This window comes from Rhynchophorus ferrugineus, unplaced genomic scaffold (assembly GCF_030347505.1).
Source record: "Rhynchophorus ferrugineus isolate W39M unplaced genomic scaffold, kcgeb_rfMv2 rfM3, whole genome shotgun sequence".
NCBI lineage: Eukaryota > Metazoa > Arthropoda > Insecta > Coleoptera > Curculionidae > Rhynchophorus > Rhynchophorus ferrugineus.
This window is the reverse complement of record NW_027472582.1, coordinates 6,503,432-6,521,100: the sequence shown is the minus strand read 5'-3', so window position 1 is coordinate 6,521,100 and position 17,669 is coordinate 6,503,432. Positions and strand designations below refer to the sequence as shown.

Genomic DNA, 17,669 nt, shown 5'->3' with positions numbered 1-17,669 from the left:
TCGTTTTCTATATATAGTCAATCTCGCCAAACGGTGAACATATGAGAGAACAGTGTTGTTCAAAATTTAATAATTTTGTTGGTTTTTTATTTCTTGTTTGTTTTAAGTAGTTTATACGTTTACCGTTTTTCTCGCTACCATTTCTATTTTCATTTAACGTTAGAAAGCCTGTGTTTTTGATTTGGTAAGTTTCCACAATGTATATAAGTAGCGTAGGGAGCCTCATTATCGCATAAAAACAGTCGAGCGTCAAAAGGTATAAAATATCGAGCAGGTCCGTTCTCAATATTTTGTATTAAAATTTTAAAATAATTTTATTGATCAATGGTATACATATACCAAACATTTTTCATTGTAGTCACCTACGTGCTCTACATACTTTTGCCACCGATTTGGAGGCTTGAATATTCCTTCATAAAAAGTTTGAGGGCAAGTTGTCAGCCCATTGCGCACATACTTCTCTATTTCTTCCGGGTTTCCAGGCGTATTTCTTCAAATTTATTCCTTGTTAGAACTGTGGTGTGTAGCCCGGCCTTGTCATGAAGGATGATGACGTCTCGAATCGGCATACCCGTCGTTTGCAGTTCTGATGAGATTTCTTCAATCCTTAACCGGCAATCACCTTCAATAAGTTCTCGAACAGCACGGATGTTGTCATTTGTGAGACTTCATGGGCGTCGATCATGACTATCATTTTCGGCACTTTTCGCCTCTGACATACGTATACACTCGATTCTGAGACAGTATCAAACTGTGCCTTTAAAAGAGTAAAAATTTCCGATGGTTTAACGTCTTCATTGGTTAAAAACTTTAAATGATGCGTTGTGCAACAGACGAAGGTACCTTGCACTGAGTCGTGGCCACAAAATATAGAAAATCGAAGAATATCGGGAATTCTCAATGTTTTGTGGCCAGGGCTGTACTGCGGACAGTACCGAGCACAGCTGCTACACCGATTTCCCCCTCCTCATAAACCAAAGGACAGTTGAGTATCAAATCTTCTAGATCGGAATTAAGGGTTAAGTTAAATAGTAAAATTACCGATTATATTTGATTCCCCCTTGTATTATATTAAAAAAACACACAAAATTTACAATATTCTTTCATGTTAAAATTCGAATATTAAACGCAAGAACCTTTACATTCAAAAGGTTGGAGAATATACACCGAAAGATTAAAAGAATGAAATATTTAATCAAAAAAACTTTTTCTTAATGGTTACCTAAACAACACATAAGAAAAATGTTCACCTACCTGCAAATACATTTTTTCTCTTAAATATCGATATTATATTTTATCGATCTGCATTACAGCTAACTTAGTAATAAATAAATGGTGCTGGGATAGCACGGGTTCGAATCCCGCAGGGCATGGATGTCCTTTATGTTAGTAATTATAATTGTAGATGTCTCTAGACAACGGTGTAAATTTCGACGAGGAATAATTACTTCAGCCGGGCTTCCAAAACAGTTACTGGCCGGTCGGTAGGTTTAATATCGAGGATCGTGGTTCGAAGCCCACGTTAAGCTATAGGTCTAGCCCAGATAATCCCTGTTTCGTAAAAATACTAAAAAATAATGTATTGATTTCATTTTACTTACATTATTTTTCAGTCCAAAGTATTTTGCGTTTTATCAATAAAAATTAGTTTCTTTTTAATAAATAATACTTCCCAGAAAAACAGAATTCCTACAAACATTGTTATAAAACTAAACGCATATAGTGTTTATCATATTTTCTTTCATTTGGTGTGGTCTGCGAATTCCCTCATTTACATGTTCTTTCTTCAATTCCATATTTTGTTTCGACAACGGGGTTATCCACTTATTTTAGAAATTGGATCTTTCCAAAATCGATATACCCAAAATTCAAATCCCACTCAGCATTCGCGAGTTCTTGTAATAAATGATTACAATGATTACATAAAAAAAAACATCTTCCGTCTTTTTTCTTTTTCATATTTGTTTAGTGTCATTATCATTTTATCGACAAAAATCGACATATTACAAAATCGCTGAATAAAATAAAAGACATAGCTCAAAGACCTACTGACAGTATAATAAAACAATTTTGTTGGAGTCTAGGGCACGATATATTGTCTTGCCTCTATAGAATCAGTCTCAATTTGTGGGTCTACTGATTTATTCATAATAGTATGTAAACAAAAATCACACTTAATTTTTTTTCAAAAGTTTTACTAAATATCTATGTATTAAATTAATATATTAAATAGCTATATATTTTACTAAATAGAGATGTACACGACGGTACAACCTCAAACATTGTTTGCTCTTATAGGAATATCTGGAACTGAAGTTATAGAGTCAAATAATTAACGGTAAGAATGAGCAGAAAGGGGGATATTGGCTGAATGAATACAAAGTTTTCCATTACCTTCTGGAGTTTGTTCATATGTCGATGACACTTGCTTCGAACACCCTGGTTGTGGGCCTGGAACGATCGAAATAGGCACTACAAATATAGTAAGGCAATTTAGAAATTAATGGTAACTATTATGAACAGAAATGTGACTGACTCCTTCAATTTACCATCTATATCATTTTGATTTTGATCCACATCCATTCTACATATTCTGGGCTCGTAGTATTATTTTGACCATCACTAAATTGTTCCTAAGTACTTAAAGGAAAGTTTAAATGTATCACAAAAAGTCTATGACATGGTAACGATCATAAATCTATTTCATGTTTATCCCAACCAGTTTAGGATTTTTAAAGTTTTCTACTCATTTCTTAAAGATCGCCGTGTACTTTATTAACGGAAAACCATGATGCATTTCCTCACTATCTAGAACAGTTCCTAGAACGAGAATGCATTTCAACTACCGACTTGTATAAACTAACAAAATAAAATAATAATTTAATGTATAAACGTTATAAAAAGCTAGCCACATTGTTCTCTATATAAGACATTGAGAATGGCGTACAAAATAAATGAATATAGAAGGAAATGAACCAATCATGTTGGATGTCGCGAAACATTTCTCCAAAATGTCCTATAAAGTTAAATCTCTATTTCTTTATGACTAAAATATTGTGTACAAAAAGAGAAACCATCTTATTGAGTGTAGGTCTGTAATCAAATAATACAATCTCTAATATTTGGCTAAGTTTTTTCCATCATGTGATGCCTCACGTAGATATCATTTTTAACCAACTGCAGCGAAGAAAAATCGAACCTACTGAAATAACAGACGCTATCGAAAATTTGAAACGCAGTATTATAAAAGTCCGAAATAATATTGATAACATCATTAGTGAAACGTCAGCCATAATAGTCCAGGCAACTGTAAATTTGATCACGGAATTTCTGCTTTAGAGGTGTGTGGTGTTATAATATATTGTGCAAAAGATCGATTTCTTTATAAAGAGCGTCTAGTAGTTGCACAAATTTTCTTTTCGGAATACTTTGGAGAGTATTTTGGTAAATATCCTGATAACAAACTTACTTCCGCATGTTCCTTTTATCCCACACTTGATGGAAAAACCATATCGAACTGAACTATTAAATTGCAGATCATTAAAAGGTGCATTACCTCTTCTAAAATGTTTAATAGCAAACAATCTAACAGATCAATTGAAAAGTCCCCGGCCTACCATAGTAAAACACTTTTTTGGCAAAAGAATTTTTTTATTCAACATAATTCCCTTGCTGTGATACAAAGTGTTATTCAAAATCCAGATCCAGGCCAGATCTGAGGACTCGGGTGGATGAGGAAGCAATTCGAAGCTCAATTCATGGATTTTTTCTATCGTTTTCACTGACTTGTGACACGGTTCATTGTCTTGGTGAAGCACTTTCTTTTTCTTCATATGCGGCCGTTTTTCGGCGATTTCGTCCTTCAAACGGTCCAATAACGCTATGTAATAGTCGCTGTGGATGGTCCTTCCGTTTTCAAGGTAGTCAATGAAAATTATTCCATGCGCATCTCAAAATAAAGGCGACGGAACCTGGCCAGCCGACTGTTGCGTTGAAGCGGGTTTATCGTGTGCAGTCCACTCGGATGACTGTCGATTGGACTTCGGAGTGAAGCGATGGAGCCATGTTTCATCTATTACCACATATCGACGCAAAAACTCGGGTTTATTCCGCTTGATCATCTTCAAACACTGTTCCGAATCATCAACTCGTCGTAGTTTTCGGTCAAAAGTGAGCGCGCGCGGCACTCGTTTTTCACAGAGTTTTCTCATACCCAATATTCGTGAACGATATGATTTACACGTTCAGTTGATATCTTTAGAGTGTCTGCTATTTCATTCAATTTCAATTTACGGTCATTCAAAATCATTTTGTAGATTTTTTAAATGTTTTTGTCGGTAACAACCTCTTTTGGGCGTCCATTGTGTTCACCGTCTTCGATGCTAATTTCACCACGTCTAAACTTAGCATACCAATCCTTGATGGTTGATTTTCCCTATGGCAGTGTACGAAAACTCAGTATCAAGCCAAGTTTTTTCTTCAACTGTATTTTTTCCCTTAAAAAAAAAGCAATATTTTATCAACACGCGAAATTCCTTTTTATCCATTTTTTTCACAATAACAAAAGTTACTTTATTACTCAAAATGCTATAATTCACAAACTAATGATCCGACAGCTGTCAAATTTATACTAACTAAAGAACATATGGATTTAATTCTAGTAGCGCCATCTATGTGTCAGGCCGGGGACTTTTCAATTGACCTATTTATAACACTGCATAATGGATGACCTACAATTAAATACTTATAATAAATATAAATAATATAAACATATATAATAAATATAAATAAATTGTCAAAAAAAAATTAATTAAAAAGAGATTTCAAAACAAACATATTGTACTTTACTCTATATTTGGCTCAGTTATATTTAATATAATAAAAAAGATTCCATATTCAATATTTTATTAAACATTTCTATATTTAAAAGTATACATTTTTTGTCAATTTTTTATATTACGTTTTAAAATATTGTTAGTATAATATATTGTTATTGAACATAGAGAATTCTAAGAATTTTCCTTTGATATAATTGTAATGTAAATTTTACATATACCTAAATAAAATGTATTTTTAAACTTTCTTTTATATATTTTAAGGTCTCCTTTTACCAACTATGGGTTTACCTGGACTGGACCTACTATTTAACGTGGGTTTCGAACCACGGTCCTCGGCATTAAGGCTACCGACTGGCGAGTGACCAACTTTAGAAATCATCCCAGAAGACACCCGGTTTTACCCAGTCAGGTTACTGGCGTGATTGGGATCATTTTCCTTGTTGGAGTTTATACTCTTGCCAATCACAAATATTAAACAGTCATAAACATAAATTTACGACCATGTCCCAGCAGGATTCGAACCCGCGACTATCGCAACAGTAGGACAACCGTTCAGTTACCTTTACCACTGCGCCACTAAGCCGGCTTTTTAAACTTTTGTTGCATTTTTATCTTTACTATTATTGTTATTAAAATATTTAGAATTTCTCGCTATTTATATACTCAGTCGCGCCCTCTGGTTACAAATGGACGCTAAATTTGTCCACAGGTCCAATGTATGGGAGATAACATTCTAGTATGTCTATATTTTGTGTACAATTTATAACTTGTCCCTCGTATGATGGTATACCCTAACAATAAGTAGCGGACTTGCACACATTGTAGGTTCCCGCTAAATAATTTTTCTGGGAAAGACCGACTCGTGAATCAGCATCGATAAAACTATTCAGAAAAGGTTCTCCTTGGACAGCATTTGTGCGGTTATATTAACTGATTAGGATATAATTTAATGTTTTTTAAAACCATCCAGTCGGTTCGGTGTTATCGTGGTCGATTGCGATTCTCCGTTAGGTTTGTCATGTATTTTGTAATTGTTTTCGCAGATTAATTGACGTGAAAATTTCAATGTGCAATTTTACTTAAGATTAAGTGTAATTTGATGATTTCTTAATTCAAAGTTATTAAACTTTCTCTAGGTAAAAATGGACGACACGGGCGAGGATCAGTTGCTGCCTCGGGAAGATGCTCCTTCGGACGCTTTATTCGACGAGGAAAGAATACAAATTCCCGAAACCACCGATGTAAGCCTCGACCTGTAGTGAAAACTCATGATGTCTCCGATCATTTTTCAGAACCGATTTAGTTTCAAGACTCTGTGGGCTTTCTGCGGGCCGGGTTTTCTCATGTCGATAGCCTTCTTGGATCCGGGCAATATCGAGAGCGACCTCCAGTGTGGTACCATAGTAGAATATAAGCTGCTTTGGATATTGTTATGGGCTACATTCCTCGGGCTGTTGATGCAGAGACTGTCGGCAAGGTTAGGTGCGTTTTTCTGCAGATTGGAAAGTAATTTATTAATTCATGCTGTGTCATTATAGGTGTAGTAACTGGGAAACATCTAGGCGAGATATGCTATATGGAATATCACAAATCCCCCAGAATTCTCCTGTGGTTGATGATGGAAATCGCCATCATCGGCAGCGATATGCAGGAGGTGATAGGCACAGCCATTGCAATATATCTCTTATCTGATCGAAGGTACTTTAGTTATTATTATTTTATTTCGATTAACTAAAATACATCATATATATGTTTCTTGGCATAGGGAATGGGAATATATAGAATAGGGGATATAATATTAGGCTGCGGAAAAATTAATTTCGGTTTCCTGTGGTAAATACTTACTTAATGAAGTTTGATAAGTGGCAAAAGCTAATTTCTGTGTTTTTTTTGTGAACGCGGGTGTAAGAATTGGTTATTTCGATCTCTCTGAACCATTTACATAGGACTGGATATTAAATGAAGCTCGATATATGGGTGTCACATGAATTACAAGTGAAATATTTTACGGATCTAGTTTCCATTTGTAAAAGGTTATCAAAAGGAGATGAAAGTACGCTGTTTTGTAAAGAATGATTACAGGCGATGTAAGACAATAATGTGCAAAATATTATGGTGGACGAAATGCTTGGGAAAGCGCGCATTATTGTCATATTTTGTCTTCCGTCAAGAGAACGACAGACCATGTACAGCTTTAAAAATAGTGAGAAATTGGCTAAGAAACTCGGCAACCGGAAATTATTTTCGCCCCAAACCCTTATCCTAATAGATAACAGAATATATAAGCAAAAATATTGCTATATTAAATTTTAATTTACAAAACCCAAATTCTATTTCATATTAGATATTTTTATGAATTTCAATAGATTATACCATCCTGCCTTATTCATGTGACTCATAAATAATCACATTAATACAATAATTAGTTGGTTTATCGCAAAAACACTTTTATATGAAACATCGTTGAGATAAAACTGTTAATATAAATAATAAATTGTTAAATATAATTAGTTACATAAAGACGCATTCACCATTTAACTGATAAGTGGCATTCACCTCCATTTTTCTGTTCTTCATTATTTGAATCAACTAATTAAAGCTTAAGCTTGTGTAACGTTATGAGAGAAAAAATATATACTCTATTCAAAGTTTATTTGTATAATCATCAAATCTGAGCGGAGTGGTCGAACTACTCGGACAGCATTTTGTATCTTTTTAACTAGAATAAAATAAGAAGGAAAATATTGTCTGACTCTAAAACGAATCTATAAATTGCGACAGGCAATATATTAAACACCATGATGACGTATATACAAATAAACTAATAATTCTGCAAAAAAGTATATGAAAACATTTTTGGTTTAAATAAAATTCTCTGCAAAATTTGTAATTATTCTATCTAGAATTATTTTACATGAAAATTTGACAATTTCCTCTACCAAATTAAGATAATCCTGTTAGTTGTTTTTCTTTGAAACCATAACGCATATACGGTCTATTATTTTTATGCCAATTAAATGATTTTGAATTATTTATAGGCGCATTCGCCATTGCAATTATTCGATTTTCAAACGCAGACAGAGCTATATATTCTTCGATTCTGTTCGACGTTGATACCATATAGCTCACAACAATGTATGACAAGAGTATAAGCAATATCACTGAACAACTATACCTGTATTTCATCAAGTTGAATCGTAAATATAAGGCAAACAATCAATCGGTGTCAAGCAACGACAAATTTGCTTTTGCCTACTATTCACCAGTTTTGCAACCAACAATTTCTTACATGTATGATTTTATGATCTTGTAATTATCTATTTTATTCTGTAACTAGCGACCCGCCCCGGCTTCGCACGGGTGCAATGCTGTTACTAAATTAAATACACTACAGAAAAAATATGAACGTTGTATATAAAAACATAGCGGCCCGCTCCGACTTTGCACGGGCGTAAAATATATATGCCTATGTCACTCATTGAAAACATGATTAAAATCGATCCAGTATTTTTGGTTCATTCATTACTGCCCTTGGCCTGCACGCATTGAATTTGGAGTAAAACAATTCCTCTTCCCCTATACTTACTATGAAGATTTCCTGCTATCTTTGGAATATCTAAATTCATACAATTTTTATTACATTACACATTTTTAAACGCAAATTTTAAATTTGTAATATCTCCGAAAATATTTGTTTAATTTACATGCTGTAAGGAACCATATTGATCTATATTAATTGCACACTGTATTTAAGGTACTTAATTCGATAAGGATTAATGCCGTATTGCTTAAAATAGCTTCGTAAATAAGCCATTTTCTCACGTAAAAAGTAAACAATAAAAATGGTTAATGTGGGTTATCCCTAAAAGATAAACATATACCATCGCGGACTTTTTTGTAGACCTTTTTATGTGTACAATACTGTAGTACATTAATTTGATCTAACTCGTAGGGTTAGGCAGCGTTTTTGCTAATTGCTAAATAAGCCTAAAAAAATAGGTTAATTTACGACATCACGTTAGAAACCTCTAAAATTAGCAATGTTGCCTTAGTATATTATGCATGTATTATACATATAAACCTTCCTCTTGAATCACTCTATCTATTGAAAAAAACCGCATCAAAATCCGTTGCGTAGTTTTAAAGATTTAAGCGCACATAGGGATATAGGGACAGAAAAGGCGACTTTGTTTTATACTATGTAGTGATTTACATATATATATATATATATATATATATATATATATATATATATATATATATATATATATATATATATATTAACGTTAAACGAAATGTGCAAAAATTTCAAATAAATCTAACGTCGACTCTACTACTCTACTTTACGGAAACATTCATACGGAACCATTTCAATTATTCTTATAGATTTCCTTTATGGGGTGGTGTTCTGGTTACCATACTGGATACTTTCACATTCCTATTCATTGACAAGTACGGATTAAGAAAACTGGAGGCCTTCTTCGTCCTCCTCATCAGTGTAATGACGGTGACCTTCGGTTTCGAGTACGTCACTTCCAAACCGGACACAGTAGATGTTATGAAGGGGCTGTTTTTCCCTTGGTGTAAGGGTTGCGATTCCAGAGCATTGCTGCAGGCGGTCGGGATAATAGGTAAATCACCGTATGCTGTATCGTAATCAGTTTCTAACAATTTCTTAAACCCAGGTGCCATCATAATGCCGCACAACTTCTATCTACATTCGGCATTGGTGAAGAGCCGCGATGTTGACAGAGGGAGAAGTGAAAAGGTTCGCGAGGCCAACATGTATTACTTCATCGAGTGTTGTCTTGCCATATTCGTCAGTTTGATAATCAACATCTTTGTGTTGGCGGTGTTCGCTCATGGTCTCTACTTGAAAACAAATAAAGAAGTTGTAAGTATGCGTGTGTTCTTCCCATGTTCTTGACATTTTCAAACCAATGAAATTATCTTTCAGCACGACTCTTGTCTTAAATATCCATCAATAGATAGTTCCGTGTTTCCAGATACTGGAGAAAAGGCAAATGACCTCGTTGACGCTGATTTGTATAATGGAGGAGTGTTCTTAGGTTGTACGTACGGGCTAGCTGCGCTGTACATATGGGCAGTAGGTTTATTAGCGGCTGGTCAAAGTTCAACCATGACAGGTAATCAACAATCACATGAAATCAGAAGATTTTATTTATTTTCATATTTATTCATATATATTTAGTGGTATAAAACTACCAAATACAGCAATGGTCTTGATAAACTGAACAGTAATGAAAGCGAATTATGTCACTTTTATGTAAACATGCATATTTTAATTGCTTTTTAGAAGCATTTATCGATTAGCCAAAAAACTAGCCATGAAAGAGTTACAAAGGCTAAGACTGAAACAGTAAATTATATTATTCTTTGGATTCTGATTTTTAGAGTTTATTTTCATAGAAATGACGTTACAATATACTGACGAGAGTTTTTTTATGCTGTCATGCCTGTTATTTTTATGCTATCATTTGTAATACTTACTTTTATGGCAAAATTCCATTAACATTTCCAGGAACTTACGCAGGACAATTTGTGATGGAGGGATTTTTGAATTTGCAATGGTCACGGTGGAAAAGAGTTCTGTTTACTAGAAGTATCGCAATTATACCCACGTTTTGTGTTGCATTTTATACGACTATTGAAGATCTCACAGATTTCAACGATATACTGAACGCAGCCATGAGCATACAGCTTCCCTTTGCCACCATTCCATTAATTGCTTTTACCAGCAGTCGTAAAATAATGGGAGAATTTGTTAACGGGCTGTAAGTATAATTCATATTTGATAACTAAAGTCTAGTAATCCTTCGATTTTAGGGGCAACAAGATAATGTCTATTACACTTAGTATTGTTGTTATCGCCATAAATTTCTACTTGGTTGTTGGTACAGTAAAGAGTAGTCAGATGCACTGGGCTATTCTTGGATCGATTGGATTTATCACTGTGTTTTATTTCTTGTTTTGTATTTATTTAGTTATACACATGATTATTTGTATGGGAGGCACGTGGTTTTTGAAGTTTGCCTTCATAAGAAGATACGTCGCACCGCCTTCTATTTCATACGATTTAATGGAACCCACGATAAATACTTAAGAAAAAATATTTTTTATACAATTTTTTTACCAATAAAAGAGAATTTTAAAAGTACAATGTTGTCATTTTTAAGGAGATGCAGTGTTGCTCTGTATATTGTTGGTCATCGATATCACAGGTTACCTATTATTTATCAATAATGTTATTTATCAAATTTATAATAAGGTATTTTAAACTTTTTCCGGTATTGTAGTTACTTGTGATAAGATGACGCTGTCAAAGTAAATTGTCATTAAAAAAATTAGGTTATAGTTGTCAGCGTCTAATGTCAGTCTGTCAAAGAAAAGGTTTTGTTTACAACTTTGTAGTCAGTGCTTGCTGGTTAAAAGTGTCCAGTGAGTTATTTTTACATATTATATATGTTATATACTTCATTATATACTATTTATAAGGTGTTTTCACTTACTATTTAGTGAGAAGTGATTAAGTGTGTTAAAGAACGGTTATCGAAATGCCACAGTCAATTGAACAAACTCCTGGCTCTCAACGCCTCACGAATGATGATTTTCGTAAATTGCTTATGACCCCACGTTCGACCCCGGCTAATGCACCTGCGGCACCGGGGTCCGTCAAGGAAGCGATGCAAAATAGTTCCAGTATGCCTCCACCAAAAATCGAGGACAAACAAGAAGCCAGGAAAAAGAGGAAAAGCTTCTATGCCAAATTGAAGAAACAAGTGAGCATATACTTCTAAGTTATATTGATTTAATTCAGTCATTTATTTCGATTTTTTTAGGAAGATAACAAGATCGCAGAGTTGGCAGAAAAATATCGCGACAGGGCTAGTGAAAGACGGAAGGGTGTTAATCCAGATTATCAGTCAGATGATCCGGTTGCTACTGCACAAGCATATAGAGCAGTGGCTCCAGATTTAAAATCAGGTAATTTTATTTTTATTAAGTGATAGTTTGTGTGATGTTACCAATTTTTTTCGTTATAGGTTTTGATGCTGCTGAACGTAGAAGACAAATGATCCAGGAATCAAAGTTCTTGGGTGGTGATATGGAACATACTCATTTAGTAAAAGGCTTGGATTATGCCTTACTGCAGAAGGTTAGAAGTGAGATCCAACACAAAGAAATGGAACAGGAACAGGTTAGTCAATTGTTTTGTGGCATTATTTTTAGATAAAGAAGGTAATTCTTTATTTTTTTTTATTTTAGGAGTTGGAGAGACTGGCTACAGAATCTGAAGAAAAAAAGAAAGAGAAAGAGAAGACCAACCTACTGAAAAAAGAGGAGGAAGAAATGAAGTTTAAAACTAAATTGGGCAGATCTATCTATCACACAGTACACATGTTAAAATCTAGACATATCGAGAAGTCCGAAATGTTTGTCCCTGGTCGAATGGCATACGTCATTGATTTGGGTTCGTAGCATACTTTTTCATAGCGTAGAGTGTCTTAACAATAATTTCTTAGATGATGATGCTGAGACTGATATTCCTACAACTCTAATGAGATCAGTGGCGGACGTACCATCATTTGAGTTAACGACAACCTTAACTACAAATGACATAGTCATTAATAAGTTGACACAAATTTTAAGCTACTTAAGGCAAGGTAAGGGTGTTCTACTTAAATTCTGTTACAATAAATAACATTATTATTCTCATATTAAAGGTAATCGCAAAAAGAACAAGAATAAAAGAGGTATGAATGACTCGAAGGAGTACGAAAAAGAAGAAGAGGCAGAGGGTCCTAGAAAACCCGCAAAGAGGCCGAATAATGGTGAAGATTCCATATATGGGGATATAGGTGATTATGTACCATCAAGAAGCAGCAAACACCACAAGGAACCAAGGTCTAGCAAGCACGCTTCATACTTTGATAAACAAGATCACAGGTGGGTTAGTTCTTAACTCGAAAAGAATGAAAATCAGTTAAATTATTGTTTCAGAGAATCAGTGGATAACGCTGCTCCGTCTTACCGCGTTAATAAATCGGCCGAAATTCTAACAAAACTCCAGCAAGAACCAGAGGGCTATGCTGAATGTTACCCAGGACTGGAGGAAATGAATGACGCTATCGATGATAGTGATGATGAAGTTGATTATTCCAAAATGGATCTAGGTAAGATACTTTTTTAATTTATATTTCACATAACTAGAAAAATCTTGATTTTGTGCTTTTTTAACTTTCTCTTAATTTTTCATAGGAAACAAGAAAGGACCAATTGGTAGATGGGACTTTGATACAGCCGAGGAATACTCCGATTATATGAATCAAAAGGAGGCCTTGCCCAAAGCTGCTTTTCAATATGGACTTAAAATGGCTGATGGAAGAAGGTATTACATTAATTAATTTAATAAATATTAAATAATTTAATCAATCTTACTATTATAGATCGAGGAAACACAAGGACAAGAACGAGAAAGCTCATTTGGATAGGGAATGGCAGAAGATTCAAAATATTATCCATAAGAGATAGACCTATTCATAAAAGTAACAGATTAGTTAATTTTCTTCTTCATTAAAATATGTAAATTTTGACTTGTTATAACCAGTAAAATACTTTGTAATGCAAGTAAATGGGTATATATGATAAAAATAAAATAAAATATTACCATAACATTTTTTTGTCATTTATTTTAGTAAACTTAAGGGACATATTCAGAGTTTAATACAATAATAATAGAAAACTTACTTTTTTTTAGTTTATTAATCATTTAACTGGATAATAACCACTAATTCATTATTTATATAGTGTAACAATAACAGTTGATACTATTATCTCTCTGCAAAAACAAGCAAATGGTTTGACAGCCAGATGATTTTCGATTTTTCAATTTTCTGTCAGTTATGAAATAAAACAACTATTATATTGTCATTTTATTAAGTTATTGTTATTTGCATAACGCTCCTTATAATAGTATTTAAAATATAACAATGATTATTTACATCTCTTAATTATTTATATTTTAAAGGTAACTAATAAAAATGCTTATCAATTGGTGAAATAAATACATATATATATATATAGAAATAAAAGTGAATTAAACAATAAAATTATACAGGTCCTATAACATACTGTGTTCGATCGTAGTTTTCGAAGGCAACTCGATGTTGATATAATTCCGCACAATACCCCGAATTACCACGCCTTCTGTGTTAAATAAAGAACAGGTTGTCTTTTCTTCATGTATACTTGTAATCATACAATATAATACCATAATGACAGAGTATATAAATATCCTGAGACTATAGAACTGAACACGAACAATATAAAATGTACATGTAGTTTGGTTTGAATTGTTTTTCCTTAAAAACAACTAATTACACTAAAAAAATAAAGCACGTCTCGATCTTTGGTAAAAAAGAACTCTCAATTTCCGTATGAATATATTTTATCACTTGTATATTCATTCTTACTCTCGAAATCAACAAAAACGTGGAATGAAAAATGTTATAATCAAAAATGGTTAACTTACATGAAAACATTTGGGTATATATATGAACACTACATCACAGATTATATCCTTCTGGTACTCATTCAAGTTTTTTTTTAGTACAACAGTCTTTTTCCCAAAATATATTCAGTATTATTTCTTGAATTAGCACCTAACTTAAATAATCACAGCATGCTCTTCAAAAGAGAAGTGGTTAGAAGAGTAATTAAATTTTGGACATTAGCGTTTCATAGTTTCGTTTGCTCAGTCTTTTGGTCCAACAGCGTCGCTTCATCGATTTCTTCACAATCGATATTATCGTATCTGCTATTTCTGTCCCGTTCCTGATGTTGCCTCAAGTCCTTCAAAAGCTAAAAATGTAATTAAAAAGTTTTAGTATAAAATAAAGTTGCGTATGTATGATAAAATGGATTTAAATTCCATAAAATCAGTTTCCTAAGTTTATTAACTAACTATGAAAACTAATTAAACTAATTAATGATATTAATATTTGATATCATCACCCATTTATTCAATCCAATCAATTTTATAAAATTATACTAATAAGTTAAATAGTAATAAATAAAAATTAAAACAAAAACCAATATTCGAGTGACATATGACTGACCGAAAAAGACAAACGAACGAAAATATCAAGATATCGGATGATTTCGTAAAATGATACCCACTTCTGCCATATTCTCGTTTCGATTATGCGACGATCCGTTGTTGTTGAAACTCGACTTCACCAAATCGGGTAAGTTGTCGTTGAAAACCTCCACGGCAACCGTGAGAAATTTGGCAAACTGCTCGTTGTTTTCGGTCACTCGGAAACCGTGATTCAACACCTTGGTCCATATGATGATCATTTCGCTTCTGGAGACCTTGTGCAATGGCTGATTGTTGAACACCTTCGCCAGATGTCGCAGCAGGAAGATCAAACTATCTTTGCGGGCGGTTTTTTCGATGATCACCATGACGTCACGCCTTAGGTTCGACTCTAAGTGATTTTGAGAATTGCCTAGAAAAAAAAAATGAAGGATTTAGACAGTTCTATTACAGGGATCTTAATCGAAACTGTTTTATAAATGGGTATATCGTAAAAAATCAATTCTGCAGTGTTGCTAATTTGTTTAATTGGAAAAAGACGACAAAAGCCCCAAATATGGCATGAATTATTTAGTTATATCCTAATTTTTTACTACCGAATGCGTTTATTCCCTATATTTTGGTTTTAAAACAAATTATTTAATTTTATCACTACATAGTATAAAACAAAGTCGCCTTTTCTGTCCCTATATTCCTATGTGCGCTTAAATCTTTAAAACTACGCAACGGATTTTAATGCGGTTTAATTTTTCAATAGATAGAGTGATTCAAGAGGAAGGTTTATATGTATAATACATGCATAATATACTAAGGCAACATTGCTAATTTTAGAGGTTTCTAACGTGATGTCGTAAATTAATCTATTTTTTAGGCTTATTTAACAATTAGCAAAAACGCTGCCTAACCCTACGAGTTAGATCAAATTAATGTACTACAGTATTGTACACCATAAAAAGGTCTACAAAAAAGTCCGCGATGGTATATGTTTATCTTTTAGGGATAACCCACATTAACCATTTTTATTGTTTACTTTTTACGTGAGAAAATGGCTTATTTACGAAGCTATTTTAAGCAATACGGCATTAATCCTTATCGAATTAAGTACCTTAAATACAGTGTGCAATTAATATAGATCAATATGGTTCTTTACAGCATGTAAATTAAACAAATATTTTCGGAGATATTACAAATTTAAAATTTGCGTTTAAAAATGTGTAATGTAATAAAAATTGTATGAATTTAGATATTCCAAAGATAGCAGGAAATCTTCATAGTAAGTATAGGGGAAGAGGAATTGTTTTACTCCAAATTTAATGCGTGCAGGCCAAGGGCAGTAATGAATGAACCAAAAATACTGGATCGATTTTAATCATGTTTTCATTGAGTGACATAGGCATATATATTTTATGCCCGTGCAAAGTCGGAGCGGGCCGCTATGTTTTTATATACAACGTTCATATTTTTTCTGTAGTGTATTTAATTTAGTATCAGCATTGCACCCGTGCGAAGCCGGGGCGGGTCGCTAGTTTTCTTATAAAGCACATTTTATTTTGTTTGTAGCCTATAGAATACAGGCAGGAATATATTTATTTTAACGAATAATAATTTCTATATAAATATAAGGTGGGGGAATCTTTCAGGAGCTTAGAAATGGATCTGTTAGGGTCTGATTTCTAAATAAATTAATTTTAAGTACATAATTTAATATGTATTGTGTGTTTTTTTAATTTTATTTTTTGTAATTTAATTTAATGTGTATTTTTATCTTTTAGTAGCAGGAGTATTGGTACCACGTTACATCATAATATCAAAATTGAGAAAGAGATTAAAACTTATTACTATTGAATATTGGAAGAAGTTTGTAAAAATGATAAGAGAAGCTTTTACCATATTATGTTATAGACACCGTATTAGAAGTTAATTGATGTTATTTAAACTAAATCAGTAACACTGTTGATGTTCCCAATGTTATAATAGTTTATGAGGACCCTTTAGGATTTATTTAACATACAGACAGCATATTTCACAAAATCAAGTTAAATCAATCAAAAAAAAAAGACAGAGTTATGCAAGCTGTAAGAAATGAATGATTCCGCAAAATTTGTATCGAAGGTGGTTTGTAAATGTATGTGAAACTTGTCATTATTGTTTTCAGTAAGTTGAAATAAATAATATTTGTAACAAATTTTAGATAATATAAAAATAAAGAGGTAATTTATACAAAGTGGTAATGCTGCATACTGATGAGTACATACAAGATATTTTAGCCACAAAATAGAGAGCATAGGTAGTACTGATGGGCACATAGGGCTCGCTACTTTGTGTTTCCGGTGAAAACATTGTGAATTATTATCATTTTCGATTATTAATAGAAACCATGGTACGAACAGAGATGTGATACATACTATATATTTTAGCCAGCGTTTCAACCGTGTTATAGTCAACTAGCGGTTCCGGAAGTTCCTTGATGTATATCATCAGGGCGTTACAAATGTCGTGCACTTCGTTTCGGTACTTATCCAGCTCCGTGCTCTTCTTCTTGCTCAGTTTCTTCAGGATCTTGTTGGTCTTATCTGGCGTGCCGGATCTGCTGTATAATCCCTCGGCGTTCAGATTCATCTCGATGTATTCTATAGCGCGCTTCATCACCTCGTCCACGCTAAGGCTCAGGTTGCTGTTGCCTGAAACGAAACTGTTTAAGTATCCCGTAA

At 33.4% G+C, this 17,669-nt stretch overlaps 3 protein-coding genes across 7 annotated transcripts in view; 2 read left to right on the top strand and 1 right to left on the bottom strand.

Annotated features, from left to right (window-relative positions):
- The first annotated feature begins 9 nt into the window (after positions 1-9).
- Positions 10-11,014, top strand: LOC143193782 (protein Malvolio). Of its 2 annotated transcripts, none has more exons than XM_076400162.1 (9): positions 10-184; positions 5,975-6,079; positions 6,131-6,320; positions 6,377-6,536; positions 9,225-9,469; positions 9,524-9,732; positions 9,796-9,985; positions 10,381-10,633; positions 10,686-11,014. In XM_076400162.1, exons 2-9 carry the CDS (start codon positions 5,981-5,983, stop codon positions 10,960-10,962), a joined length of 1,623 nt encoding a protein of 540 aa, XP_076256277.1. In that variant the 5' UTR covers positions 10-184; positions 5,975-5,980; the 3' UTR covers positions 10,963-11,014. The 2 variants fall into 2 exon arrangements, with proteins under 2 accessions (XP_076256277.1, XP_076256276.1); XM_076400161.1 differs by lacking the exon at positions 10-184 and adding an exon at positions 5,713-5,849.
- A 151-nt stretch (positions 11,015-11,165) lies between these two features.
- On the top strand, positions 11,166-13,534 carry beag (IC cytokine homolog beag). Of its 2 annotated transcripts, none has more exons than XM_076400167.1 (10): positions 11,166-11,269; positions 11,376-11,638; positions 11,699-11,843; positions 11,903-12,057; positions 12,126-12,330; positions 12,383-12,523; positions 12,584-12,806; positions 12,861-13,033; positions 13,119-13,248; positions 13,307-13,534. In XM_076400167.1, exons 2-10 carry the CDS (start codon positions 11,414-11,416, stop codon positions 13,389-13,391), a joined length of 1,482 nt encoding a protein of 493 aa, XP_076256282.1. In that variant the 5' UTR covers positions 11,166-11,269; positions 11,376-11,413; the 3' UTR covers positions 13,392-13,534. The 2 variants fall into 2 exon arrangements, with proteins under 2 accessions (XP_076256282.1, XP_076256281.1); XM_076400166.1 differs by having other exon boundaries at positions 11,211-11,297.
- A 245-nt stretch (positions 13,535-13,779) lies between these two features.
- Positions 13,780-17,669, bottom strand: part of LOC143193764 (uncharacterized) — a 121,566-nt gene continuing 117,676 nt past the window's right edge. For all 3 annotated transcript variants that reach the window (XM_076400123.1, XM_076400122.1, XM_076400121.1), the window contains exons 10-12: positions 17,364-17,639; positions 15,039-15,370; positions 13,780-14,720 (exon numbers count right to left, since the gene is read on the bottom strand). In XM_076400123.1, coding sequence (XP_076256238.1) covers positions 14,598-14,720; positions 15,039-15,370; positions 17,364-17,639 — 731 coding nt within the window. In that variant the 3' untranslated portion in view covers positions 13,780-14,597. The remainder of the gene's footprint in view (positions 14,721-15,038; positions 15,371-17,363; positions 17,640-17,669) is intronic.